Raw genomic sequence first — 14647 nt, 5'->3', positions numbered from 1 at the left:
AGCAAAACCTATTAATATTACCTATGTGTTGGCGGAATCGCGTCAATGTAGTGACGACAAAACCTATTAACCTATGTGTTGATGGGAATCGAATGCGCAGGCGTAGGGCGAAACGGGGGTAGGCGGGCGTCGGCCAATCAGGGCAATGCGGAAGCACTCTTCGGCTGCCCAAAGTATTCACGCAACCCAACCCCCTCCAATGTACAGTAAATGACCAAGTATGGTTGTCAATATTCCAATGTACAGTTTTGCTTGTACAGTTGCCCCCCACCCCTCCTGCCCAACCCCCCCCCCCCCACCGAACCACCTCCAATGTACAGCCCCCCCCCCCCCTGTCCTGTTGAATTGAACCCTGATGTAAACAAGACGAAAAGTCTTTCTCTAGTCTGCATCCCCTTAACAATTGTGTGTATTGAGCTGTACTGTATTGTACCCATTCTGCAATCTGTTAATAAAGTTTTCAATCAATCAATCAAAGTATTTTCGAAAGGTAGAGGGGCGTGTCTGCGCGCGCGCAGTAATGTGGCCGCGCGGTTGGCTTCTTGCAAGACATTTGAAACTGAAGCTCAGTCACTGCAGGACGAACTGAACCTCCATCACACACATCCACGGTAGGGCATTCATTGCCAGAAATAGTTCAAGTTATATCCACGAGTGTTTTCGATAATCCATTGCTGTATTTACTTAATCACAGTTAGGGTAGTAGTCAAGTTACACGTGTAACTTTAGTCGACAGTCGCTAACGTTAGCAAGTTGAGGTGACGGTGATGACTATTTAGTGGAGCGGGGAGGTCGCTCACCACGCCGTTTTACTTGGCTAACGTTTGTAGTTGGGCACCAACAACGATATAAAGCTTTGTTTTGCCAATATGTAGATTGGTTTGAATTATTAGGAATCGCATGTGGCAATATCCTAACCCAATATCCGTATGTAGGGTAACTAGCTGCAACCAAGCGGCGGTTTGGCTATGCTATGTGAGCTAAGCTAACGTTAGCATGATGTTCTGATGGTGACCAAATTAGATTGAACGGACGTTAAACTACAGTCGGCTCAGCTCTCTATCTCTAGCAGAGCCATAGAGCAGAGCCGCCTGTATGTAGTGCTTACCGGTATGTAGCTAATGCATGATGGGGCACATGTTAATAATAAACATTACCTTAAGTTATAGCTACAGTCAGTGACTCGTCTGTCAGGGCTGCTCGGCGGCTACTAGCTCATGTTAGTCACATTTGGATGTAACATTATGTACTTGTGCTAAACGCGTTAACGTTACTGGAGGTTTAGCTAATAATGCATATGAAAGGAATGATAACTGTTGGGGATTGTTAAGAATAAATCGTTCTTACAACTTGTTTCAGGAGAGCTAATTCTATTATGTATGGGGCACTAGCTTGATGGCAAAGTAATCCAGCGAACGTCATCAAGTCGGCCTGTATTTATTTTAGACTGAGCCCAACCAACCATTCATTCGTCACTTAATCGACCAACTACTAGTCTGTTTATAAAAATAAAAAAAAACCTTATCTGAAAAACACTTTATTTATATTAATCTGTTGTATTTATCTTTGTAGTCTATAACTTTTATTTACATTATAATTTGTAAATAATGTTAATATTTTTCTGTAGCTACCAGCATGGAGCTGAACGATGCTAACCTTCAAACCCTGACTGAGTTCATGAGGAAAACATTGGATCCAGATCCCTCCGTGAGACGTCCAGGTGAGGACTTTTTGATTAAATGAGATAATTTGACCATCAGATTGTTCATAAAGAATGTGCTGGTCTGATTTAATAATAACCTGAACGATTAAATTGTATCTGTAATGATGTGCTGAAATCCCCCCCCCCCTTTTTTTTTTTTAATTCTAGCTGAAAAGTTTCTCGAGTCTGTTGAAGGAAACCATAACTACCCCATATTACTTCTCACTTTGCTGGAGAAATCTCAGGACAATGTAATCCGGGTCTGTGCTGCAGTCACATTCAAGAATTACATCAAGAGGAATTGGCGCATAGTAAGTGTTAGCCCCTTTCGTGACTTTCGGTTTGCAAGCCTGGGGCTTTTGTGACCGGAGTCACTTGCTTTTACGCCCCGATTACCCAGTAAAGAAACGACCAAGCGTCATCAAGGGGCTCGGGCTCGGGGTGTGTCAAGAATACATCATATCTGAATTTCAAAGATACCCAGCGTACAATATGGGTCTAACACAGCTTCACGATGGGGTCTGGAAGCTCGGAGTTGCTAATAAACATTTTAAATCATTTTTATAAAACGAGTGTACAAGAGCGAACCTTGGCAAAATGGCTGGTGCGTCGGCAATCACTGCGCTCCCTATCGGTCCCTGTTGGTCATTACAACAATACACAGGAGACGCGCTCAGCAGATTCTACCCTGTAATGGCCTATAGGTAATGACCAACAGGGTCCGATAGGGAGCGCAGTGATAGCCGACGCACCAGCCATTTTGCCAAGGTTCGCTCTGTGAGTACACTCGTTTTATAAAAATGATTTAAAATGTTTATTAGCAACTCTGAGCTTCCAGACCCCATCGTGAAGCTGTGTTAGACCCATATTGTACGCTGGGTATCTTTGAAATTCAGATATGATGTATTCTTGACACACCCCGAGCCCCTTGATGACGCTTGGTCGTTTCTTTACTGGGTAATCGGGGCGTAAAAGCAAGTGACTCCGGTCACAAAAGCCCCAGGCTTGCAAACCGAAAGTCACGAAAGGGGCTAAGTAAGTGTCTGTTTGAGGTGTTTAGGTCATATTGTTGTTTTTAATGCTGTTGATGAAGACTGATGTGTGCTAACCGTGTTGACCAGTGTATTGAAGAAATGTAAATGAAAGCATGTGTTCTAATTTTGGCATCTTTCTTTTCTAAGGTTGAAGATGAACCAAATAAAATTTCGGATCCAGACCGAACGACAATCAAAGCCAACATTGTGAATCTGATGTTAAGCAGCCCAGAACAGATTCAAAAACAGGTTTGTCTTGTCATGTAATGCTCGACCCATCAAAGTGGTTTGAGTGAATGCAGTCTATAGGCCTGGGGTTAATGGGGCTGGCACACTGACTGTGGACACAAACGCTGCAAACGGGCCTGAAGCGCTGGGATCGGCAGTCAGTTTCCTTTCAGCACCCTTGTTAACAGATTAGACTGGGCACACCAGGCCCTGGGCCGTGGGCCGCTTGCTTATATTTTCAGCATGAGCTGCGAGCGAATCGGATATATACCAGATTAGGAAACAATCAAAACTGGATATACAAACATGTTATTAAGGTTTTAATATGTTAATTCTATATCAGATCAGTGACGGTACAGATGAAGGGTAGGATATGCTTTGTCAATTATGAATGCAGTCCATTTGCGGCGAGAGTAGATGGGAAAGCAGAGAGACACCCATGAGTGGAGAGACTGTGCAAGGTGATGGATTGGATACAGCAGAAGGATACAAGGTGAAATATGTAAAGATGTTTTAAATGAATAACAATCTGCTAAAATGCTGGCAATTGTGCAGTGAGTGATTGCCATGGTAATAAGGACTATAGCAGAAATGAATGGAGGACTCATACCTAAAAGCTGTTCTGTGTTGTCGGTAATTTACCAGTGACTTTGAATATGAAAAAATTATGCCGTGTAAGACGTATGGATGACTCTCCATTCAAAGAGATATTCTCTAATAACATGAGCAGAGCATTCTAAATAATACAATATAATACAATGTCATGTCAACTCGTTAATTCAAGTTCAACTACTACTACCGTACTTTTCGCACTATAAGCCGCACCTGACTATAAGCCGCAGCAGCTAAATTGAATGATGTGTACATATATAAACCGCACTGGACTATAAGCCGCAGGTGTTTTAATGTTTAATTACCATATGTAAGGGTTCGTGCACAGAGGGGATTGTCACAATACTGTCGGACAAATAACAAGAATTAACTCATTTACAAGTTGTATTAAGTTTAGCAAATAAGGGAACAGATAAATAACATTTCAATGCAGTAAAAAAAGCAATATTTTAGGGTTTGGTACACATATAAGCCGCACCGTTATATAAGCCGCAGGGTCGAAAAATGGGGGGAAAAGCCGCGGCTTATAGTCCGAAAAGTACGGTACTTTTTTTTTTTTTTTTTAATATTTTTTTCGATTACAAGGGTTTGCAATTATGTCTCATAATATGGTAAACTGTTTGCTTCAATCTGCATATGCAGCCTGTGCAAATTACACCTGTATTTCCATTTTGAAACCTGTCAATTACCATACTTTCCCATTAATTCCCATGGAGCATTTCCACCTTTTTGGAGTAGTCTAGAAATTTTGCAACCTTAGCTGCTCCACAGACCTCCATTGGAGCACTAATTTGTTGGCCCATTAAGTTCTTATGTCAGGTTTGAATTCTGGTACAGACCTGCGAGTAATACAAGTGTATAAACCTAATTTGTGTGTGACACCATTTCATGGCTCCACAAAGTCAACGCTTAGATTTTAGATCAAATTCAAGGGATCCCTCTCAGATATATAGCTTTTGGAAAGAGTGGCACATGTTCACAAGGCCACTGACATTATATTATGTGAAATTCTTAGGGTTGTCCTCCACTAAAGAAATTCCTAGTAAACATAATAATCTTTAGACTAATCGCTTTTGCGTCTGTAAAATTGTGTTTCCCAATTCCCACACTCAATTATGCAGAAGGACCTCTTTAAGGGTGCGTTCACACCTACCCTGTTTGGTCCACTTTAAGTGGACCATGGTCCCTTTTAGATCGATAGTCCGTTTGGTTTGTACAGGTATGAACGGTCGCGCGACCCAACTTGGGGCGCCAAGTGACGGCTTGCGCGCGACCCAACTCAAATGAATGACAGGCGCGCGCAGGGCTGTACGCTAAGCTTTTTCACTAGGGGCACACTTGCCCCTAAATGAGAAATTTAGGGGCAAAAAATATTTTTTAGGGGCAAATTTTTTATATATATTTTTTTTAATAAAATATATATATTATATAATCATACTTGTAGTTGTATTATCTGCGAGACATCGCCACCACGCAACAAGTCTAAATGCTCGCTATATGCAACCAGCTCCACTGTCTGTGTGTACTGACTGAGTAGCCTCCAGCTACGGCCAGGATTCTCCGGAGCTGCAGCTGGGCCCTATACTGTAGGGATGTGCATCTCCTCACTGAGGCCGATGCGATGTGCATCTCGATACGGTGCCAACGATACGATACATTATCGATACATTTGAAGCACCGGCCGATGCGATATGATTTACCCCCTGTTGAGATACGATACGATTCGATACGATTTGATTCAACATAATGCGATTCGGGGCGATACGATTCAACACGATGCAAAATAATAATAATAAATAATACAATTTTATGGTATGACAGAGGATTTGGTTGTATTCCTTATATGCAGCTTATATTATTATTAAAAATAAAAGAATCTACTGTAAGACAATTTATATAAAAACTCTTGGGTGCCTAAGAAGACTTTTGCATAAACTGTCTTTTCTATCCACTTTAGCTAAAAACACACAAGAGAGAGAGAGAGAGAGAGAGATAGATATGCCGTAATATTTTATGTTCTATTTTATGATGAACATTTTTGTATATACTATATTTTACAATGATATTTTGTATGTACTTATATCTGTTTGTAATCCATGTTTATGTTTAATATTGCTTTGGCAACATGTAGAAGTACCAATAAAGCCGAGAGAGAGAGAGAGAGAGAGAGAGAGAGAGAGACACACGACAGTTGATGATGTCACTCACTAGGATGCGTCGTCTATACTTTCCGACGACCGTAGCTCCATTATGTCAACAACACGGAGGCAGCCAGCCTGGATGGATTGCATGAAGCGATATAATTAAGAAATGAATAACCAATAAATGTGAAGTTATCTTTGAACCCCTGTTGTCAAGCGTCTTCAATATACCCCCCCCTCCTCACTAATGGTACTGGTGTTGCAGAGTCACTTTAGTTAGAAGACACTAGTTTAGCGTTAGCTGAACGGCTAACTGGCGTTAGCCAGAGGCTACTAGCGTTAGCATGTTGAGCAATTCTATTCATGTCTCCTCGACTTCCACTGTTTGTTGATAACTGTGACGCGGCTCTCGCCTTATATGTAGTAGCGAAGCAATAGTATCTGCTGTGTGTGTGTGCAGTCACAGTGCACTGCTGACAAGTGGATGAGAGGAAATTATATCAATGCATCGGTTTTTGATGATGCAAAGACGCTACAACAAGATGCATCGCGCGTTCAGCCTGACATTTTGCCGACGCGGGGACATATTCCACCGTTACACTTGCCCTATCAGAGTGAGTGCTCAGTCGATTGTTCCCGCTGATCATACCTGCTGAGTGCTCACTGCTCAGCTCGCGTGAGTGACGTCATCACACGCCTTGGATAATTTAGGAGTGAAATGCGAATCCAAGGCTTGAAAGCACTACTCGCAAGCCCGCCCCCAGATAATATTTACCAATCGCAACGGCCAATTAAAGGGGCAATTCGCGATGATATCATCGCAGTGTACAGCCCTGGGCGCGCGGACAGTCTCTCTCTGCCTCTCTCTCTGCCTCTCTCTCTCTGCCTCTCTCTCTCTGCCTCTCTCTCTCTGCCTCTCTCTCCGCGTGCGGACAGTCTCTCTCTCTATCTCTCTATATCTCTACTCTCTAGTCGACTTGCGCCACGCTCGTAATGACAGTATCTCTCTGCTTTATCACAAGAGACGCTGTCGGCAACTGTTTACGTTTGTGAGTGCTAGTCCAATAGATTAACGACTTGGCGACAGCATCTCCTTTGTTTACAAATTAGATCCGCACCAAACAGGGTAGTGTGAACGCAGACCAAAATCAAACAATGTATCATTTTCACATTTGGTCCACCAGAAAGTCCGGACTATCCACGGATTGTCAGGACTATCCCCGGACTTTCAGGTGTGAACACACCCTAAATCTAGAATTTACCAGAGATGTGCTTAATCTTTTTCAGGAAATGACAAATCGGCATGGAAGAAAATGCATAAAAATGACTAATGGTCTAATAAAGTTTTCTTGGTCAACTAAGACCAAATGTACAGATGAATATATTAAGAGGGGACAGCCCTAGAAGCGTGCCCCTTCAACCTTATGTCTGTTTTTTTGTAGTTGAGTGATGCCATCAGTATCATTGGAAGAGAAGATTTCCCTCAGAAGTGGCCTGACCTCCTGACTGAGATGGTGACCCGATTCCAGAGTGGAGACTTCCATATCATCGACGGAGTGCTTCGGACTGCACACTCCCTCTTCAAGAGGTACACCTCCTGTCCTTCATAGAAAATGATGTCTGCGAAGAGAGGTTTTGCCATTTCTTTCTGCCTTTGTCTCACACAGTGGTGTCTTGTTTTCTTAGGTATCGTCATGAGTTCAAGTCAAATGAGCTGTGGTTGGAAATCAAACTGGTCCTGGACACTTTTGCTCTACCTCTGACGGAACTGTTCAAGGTATGTGGCGACTGATGCCAACATTAATGTAGCACTCCTAATAATAAAAATATTGCATACAATTTAACATACATTGAAATGATGGACTCCTTAAACTTTTTCAAGTTTTAAAATGTTTATTTTCAGATTATATACAAATGTTATATACAACGCATGAAAACAATACAAGAAAAAAAAACTACATGAAAAAACAGATGGCTACCAGATAAGGTTCTATAGTGATTGAGTCGTTTTCACAAAATTACACTTTCAATGATCAATTATCCAGTGTACACGCAGGCATTAAAGCGTTCCGTCTTGAGACGGAATTCCGTCCATTTGATTCAGAGTTCCGTCCATTTGATTCGGAGTCTGACGGATTTCCCGTCAATTGGCTACCTGGTATAATATGATTTGTAGATGCATACAGATTGAAACTAAATTGAGCCAATCAGGCGTCAAATATCATGACAAAGGGCATTTTTTTGCTACCGCGGCCACGCCATGACTGCAGTATAATGGCAGGACGCACACAGCGACTCGAGAAACAGGATTACGCTAATAGTAGAAAAAAGTTTCAGTCAAGCGACCTGCACAACCCCACACACACGCTACTGCATCAAAGTTACTTATGATTAACAAAGGCATTCGTTTTGTGGCATTAACGTTATAGTTACACGTTCAATAACATCAGCGTATTTACCTGAACATATAGCATTGTTGTTGGTCATTCATAGCTCACTTCCTTCCTTTGCTCAGAGATCCCGTACTGAATTGTACCCATTCTGCAATCGGTTAATAAAGTTTTCAATCAGACAAATGTATAGAAAAGCTTTTATTATAACATTCGTTGCAGTAAAATCATCATGACTCGTTTGGTCATCCTGCGGAGAGCTGGTAGTCTACTCCGGTAAGTTTGTTATTGATTCTCTCGTCTAAATCAATGGCGGACTTCCCGGAAGTAAAAAAACGAATAAGCGATTGCCGATTGGTGGTAAGAACAGCAGAAGCGGGTGCAAGTAATTGGCAGAATCGACTGTCAATCAAAATTGTTCATGAGATAAAGCTGGGAACGAGGTTATAGTCTACCTGCATTGCTTTGGTTGAGACTGAGAGATAGTGCTCTCTTATTAAAACTCATAAACAAGTCTTGAGCAAGACAAGTTAGTCTGTTAGGTTATGAAAGCCAGTGAGTATTGTATGACTCATACTTCAGCAATAATCATGACTCATGAGCATTATAAAATAAAAACACACATGGCATGGTGGAATACCATAAAGTACCGTAAGTAAAGAGGCCTATGTTCATATCGGTGAGCACAATTTGTAACACAAAAAGAGAGACGTGTAGCCTATTTATTTATTTTATTATTATTTTATTTGTTGCCATGCCTAAAATAATCAAGCATAGGGCTAAAACATTTTCATAAACAATAATATAATTCTTTGTTATATGGTTATAATAAAAGCTTTTCTATACATTTGTCTGATTGATTGATTGAAAACTTTTAACAGATTGCAGAATGGGTACAGTACAGTATGGCTCAATACACACAATTGTTAACACATTGGCGACCACTGTGATGCGTCTAATATAGTGGTTGAGGACCAGCTTTTGTAAACAGACCGGTGTCTTTTTGTACAGCTATATATATACTTTATAGTATTGCCATCTGTCCATTCTCATTGTCAATTGAGTTCATAAACCATCCCTTCAAAATGGCGTAAAGAAAAAAAAATGCATCAATAGGTTGTCATTTTATAGCGCAGTGAGCATTATAGCGGATTTTGTCTCGTATTTTTTCTGGAAAGCTATTTATAGGGCTAATAGCTGCTAACGTTATATTCAACGGCATTTCCGTTTTACATATGCTAAAGAAATAACTCAAACTGCATATCATCGGGGCTGTCCCATGCATGAAAGGGGGGGGGACGGGCGACGTCGTTTATTATGATTGATTACAAATAACAGTGTCCGTGTAACTAGCCACATTCGCTGATCCGAATGTAATTTAGGTGAAAAGGGTCTTACCGTGAGTCGGTGGGATACCGCCGAGCATTTCCCCATTATCGATCGGCATCTGGTAGATCGATATGTTCATTGGCTGATGACAAATCCCCTTATTCCATGGTGAAATCTGCGATTTCGAAACGTAATCCACGCTACAGGCTGTAGATCCATGATCCGGGTACTAAAATTCTCCATTGTTAAAAAATAAAATAAAAAAAGTCATCCGTTCGCCCACTGGGCACATTGCAGTAGCGCGATGGCGCCCCTAAGAGGATCTGGCTGGTATTGCATGTTCTCGATTTCACAGACTAGGGAATATATAGTGCCGCTCCGCGACCTTGACCCGGTTATTAAAATGCAATAAAAGCAATAACAACTTGCCACGGCTTTATACGTGATCCTGTCCACAACGCATGGATTCGAAACCTGTATAAACTCGTGGCTGGGTGCCAATGTGTTAAGGGGATGCAGACCAGAGAGACTTTTTTTTTTTTTTTTTTTTTTTAACTTAATTTTTATTAACATTTATAGACGAACAACACTTACACAAAAATGGATCCCATAACACAATATGAAAGAATGCAGTGAACATAAATGGTTACATGAATAGCATTGTTGGTTATATGTTTCCACTACAGTTGTTTTTCCAGGCACTTAATACACAGACTGATTGTATACCGCCCTTGAACAGGTATAAACAAATTTAATACCTACTCAAAAGGATTAGACACTGACTAAGGCAAATATGTATGGTATGGGTCCAGTGACCCTCCTTGAATTTCCTTCTTCTCTTATCCTTCGCCCTTTCTATTTCTTTTATACTAAATTTCTCTTTGCCTTTTGATTCACCCATTTACAAACCACATCTTCCTTGATTATTAATACAACATTGTTAAACAGACATAAATAATAAAGTACAAAAAATGTAATACAATTGTAATGCCCAAAAAAATGAAAAATAAAATCAGAAAATACTAACTAAGTCAAAAGTGTGTGACATGGGTTCAGAGACCCTCCTTGAACCTCTTTCCTCCTTTACCCTTCGCCCTCTTGTGATGCATTTGGTTCTTCCTCTGTGATGTCGTTTTCGTTCCCCTTGTAATCCTCCCACTTTCCCCATCTTTCTCCAAATTTCTCTTCCTGTAACCTCAGCATGTGTGTTATCCTCTCCATATCCTGTATCTCCTCCACTATTCCTACCCATTGTGCTATTGTCGGTGGGTCTTCTTTGTACCACAGTCTTGTTATTGCTTTTCTGGCCGCTATCAACATTATCTTTATTAAATATTTGTCCCCCCCTTGTATTCCCTCGTGTGTCAGGTCTCCTAAGTAGAGCACCAGTCCTGTTTGTGGTAACCCGTTAGTGGTCTGCAAGGGCTTTGAAATGAAGCCCGTACCCAGCCCGAGCCCGTGAACTTCAGGCCCTGCCCGAAAATAAGCCCGACTGTAAATAATATTTTAGGCCCTAGCCCGCGTGAAAACCCGATTTTTTTTTTTATTATTTATTATTAATTTTTTTTAAATATTTTTTAAATATTCGAAACACGGTTTTATATGAACTTAATAAATAAACAAAAACGAAAATGTTCAATAGGTCTACCTAAATAACAGATAGTGAAAACGAAAGAAACATTAATATATATATTATAACATATAGCCAAAAATTATTTAATTTTTTTGTTTTAAATATTCTAAACATTGTTTATATATTAACTTAATAAATAAACAAAAACAAAAATGTCCAATAGGTCTAACTAAATAACACATTATCATGCTGAAAACTAACAACCAGTATAGCCTTTTTTCGCAAATTCTATTTCCCAGCGCGAGTCAGCCTCGTAAAACTCGTAATTTGAAGGCTATATGGAATCTTCTTTGACACACACACACACACGACACAATAGCCTACTCAGTCACTGTACAAACAAACAGAAAACATAAATAAGATTTCGAGCAGAGCAACATTTATATAATGAAAGCGCAACAGAACAGGGCAGCAGCGACGTCACCCCAGACACCAGCAAATAATAATAATCAAACTCACCACTTCGCTGTGTTGATGTCAGCAAGGCGTTGAACAACGTTAACAACGTTAACATCCAAGAACAAATTAAAACATTCGCCAACTGGCTATATTCCAACTTCAACCTATGCCGCTTCGGTCTGGTTAATTTGTTCATCATCCACCTGAGCCGCGCGCTCCCCTCGAGTTATCATCCACCTGAGCCGCGCGCTCCCCTCGAGTTATCATCCACCTGAGCCGCGCGCTCCCCTCGAGTTATCATCCACCTGAGCCGCGCGCTCCCCTCGAGTTATCATCCACCTGAGCCGCGCGCTCCCCTCGAGTTATCATCCACCTGAGCCGCGCGCTCCCCTCGAGTTATCATCCACCTGAGCCGCGCGCTCCCCTCGAGTTATCATCCACCTGAGCCGCGCGCTCCCCTCGAGTTCCCTGCAGGCTGCGGAGGGAGACATCCAAATGTTTCCAAAAATGCAACTTTCCCTTATTTTATCTGTTAACCTATACATCTTGACTCCTCAGACACGAGGCTTTCACGCTCTGATGACAGCACTACGTTACGCGAAAATGAAACAGAAACTTAAGGTTAACCTATAACCCTATGAGTATAGCGAGCGCAAAAAAATAAAAAGACGCAATAAAAAAATTTTTTTTTAAAGAGGGCACTGCCCGGCCCGGCCGAGCCCGAATTATTTATTTAAAAACAAAGCCCTACCCAGCCCGAACCCGTCGGGTAGGGCCCCGTCGGGCTTGGGCAAGGTTGCAGTGCACTATAACCCGTATCTTAATATTCTGATCATTGCCTCCCCTATCTCCTCCCAATACCCCTTCAGCTTCTGACATCCCCAGAATATGTGCGTGTGATTTGCCCCCTCCTTCCCATACATCCTCCAGCATGCTCTTTGTGTTGGTGCATATTTTCCCTTCAGCTCTGGGGTTATAAAGAATCTGATTATGTTTTTCCATCCAAACTCTTTCCATATCCTCGATCCTGTTGTTGAATGTTGCACCTCGCATATGTTCCCCCATTCCTTCCCTGTTATTTCTATCTCTAGTTCTCTCTCCCATTTCTCCCTTATATAATCGGTCGTGTGCCCCTTGCTGGTCATTATAGCCCGGTACAGTGCTGATATTACCCTTCCTTTCCCTCCTTCGTATGCCCTTACTATCATCCATGGGCAGGTTACAGAGTGATTATCTATCTTTTATATAGACTACTTTAGATTTAGCAAAACAGATTCTCCATCGTCTCGTTAACACATTGGGCTCCAGACCCGAGATTTCTCGGGTTATCTCGCCAGCGGTTGAGCGCCAAAACCAGAGATTTCTTGGGTTTTCATCGTTTTTTCTTTTATTCGATTTTTTTCTTTTATGCAGTGTCACGGACCTCGGTGTTACCATAGGAAATCATTCTGAGATCCCCAGAGTTCAATTACCGGCCGCATCCTGCTAGGTGGCAGTATCGCCCACCCCTTGAAACCTTATTTCACCTTGTGTGTCACATCTAATTTAGACCAAGCCAAGTACCGTACTTTTCGGACTATAAGCCGCGGCTTTCCCCCCCATTTTTCGACCCTGCGGCTTATATAACGGTGTGGCTAATCTATGGATTTTTACAGCTAACTGGGCTCGCTCCCTCAGCTCTGTGACCGTCAGATCAGACTCGTAAATCTGCTGCAGCAGTGCATGACTTGCCCCTCCGCCTCACAGTCGAGCCCTCCTCCTCCCCCTCACAGTCGAGTGCATAGCCAGCAACCAGCCAGACGTTAGCTCCCGGGATGATTAGCCACGTTAGTTTGCCAGCAACTAGCCAGGCAGAGACGTTAGCTCCCGGGACGAGTAGCCACGTTAGTTAGCCAGCAACCTGCCAGGTACCGACGTTAGCTCCCGGGACGATTAGCCACGTTAGGTAGCCAGCAACCAGCCAGGCAGAGACGTTAGCTCCCGGGACGAATAGCCACGTTAGTTAGCCAGCAACCAGCCAGGCAGAGACGTTAGCACCCGGGACGAATAGCCACGGTAGTTAGCCAGCAACCAGCCAGGCAGAGACGTTAGCTCCCGGGACGAGTAGCCACGCTAGTTAGCCAGCAACCTGCCAGGTACCGACGTTGGCTCCCGGGACGATTAGCCACGTTAGGTAGCCAGCAACCAGCCAGGCAGAGACGTTAGCTCCCGGGACGAGTAGCCATATTAGTTAGCCAGCAACCAGCCAGTCAGAGACGTTAGCTCCCGGGACGATTAGCCACGTTAGTTAGCCAGCAACCAGCCAGGCAGAGACGTTAGCTCCCGGGACGATTAGCCACGTTAGTTAGCCAGCAACCAGCCAGGCAGAGACGTTAGCTCCCGGGACGATTAGCCACGTTAGTTAGCCAGCAACCAGCCAGGCAGAGAAAATGTTCAGTTGCTATTAGGGATGGGTACCGAATTCGGTACTTTTAAGGTACCGAACCGAAACACGTCGGTACTACAGAGTATCGATTCAAGTGAGCTACCGATTTTTATTTAATTTAATTTTTTATAATCTTTTTTTTTTTTTTTTTTTTTTATACATTTTTCTTTATTTTCATGTCAACGTTTACACGCACAATATATGCTTACCTAGGATTTGACTTGATTCAACAACAAAGCAGTCGTAGCAATGGCAAGCTGAAAACGGTCGAAATTGTAGTTATTTGAATTTTGGATTTTTTTTCACTACTGAGGTAGGTAAATTTAATTTTGAGACTAAAGTACCGAAAAAAGGTACCGTTGGGTACCGGTATCGATTCACAGGTACCGGTACCGTATCGGTTCAAATGTGAAAGGTACCCATCCCTAATGCTATTGCATGCACTAATCTGTGTTTCACTACACACATGAGTGCATGCTTACCAACTGTTAGTCTGCAACACTACTATCATCGACATCTAAGAAGGGAGATCCCCCCCCTTCAATGGCCCTTCTAAGGTTTCTCTCCTCCACACTGCCTGTGGAGCATTTTTTTCCTGTTAGGTTTTAGTGAGTTTTTCCTTACCTTCGCGTGGGGTATGTCTGGGAGTGCTTGCATTCTGATTCTATTATTTATTTGCATTTATTTTAAATTTGTTGGACCTTATGGTGTTCTTGACTGTTATGGTTCTTCTTGACTTGTTTAAAGAAGACGT

General features: G+C 42.3%; 1 protein-coding gene across 1 annotated transcript in view; it reads left to right on the top strand.

The window, feature by feature from the left end:
• Window positions 1-532: 532 nt before the first annotated feature.
• The window catches only part of cse1l (CSE1 chromosome segregation 1-like (yeast)), a 53548-nt gene continuing 39433 nt past the window's right edge, over window positions 533-14647 (top strand). The window contains exons 1-6 of the mRNA XM_084316411.1: window positions 533-611; window positions 1628-1720; window positions 1871-2013; window positions 2884-2985; window positions 7160-7305; window positions 7404-7494. Of these exons, the coding sequence (XP_084172537.1) occupies window positions 1636-1720; window positions 1871-2013; window positions 2884-2985; window positions 7160-7305; window positions 7404-7494 (567 nt within the window). The 5' untranslated portion in view covers window positions 533-611; window positions 1628-1635. The remainder of the gene's footprint in view (window positions 612-1627; window positions 1721-1870; window positions 2014-2883; window positions 2986-7159; window positions 7306-7403; window positions 7495-14647) is intronic.

Source organism: Notolepis coatsorum (genome assembly GCF_963971535.1).
Source record: "Notolepis coatsorum genome assembly, chromosome: 6".
NCBI lineage: Eukaryota > Metazoa > Chordata > Actinopteri > Aulopiformes > Paralepididae > Notolepis > Notolepis coatsorum.
The sequence above is the reverse complement of the archived record's forward strand: the minus strand, read 5'-3'. Positions and strand labels throughout refer to the sequence as shown.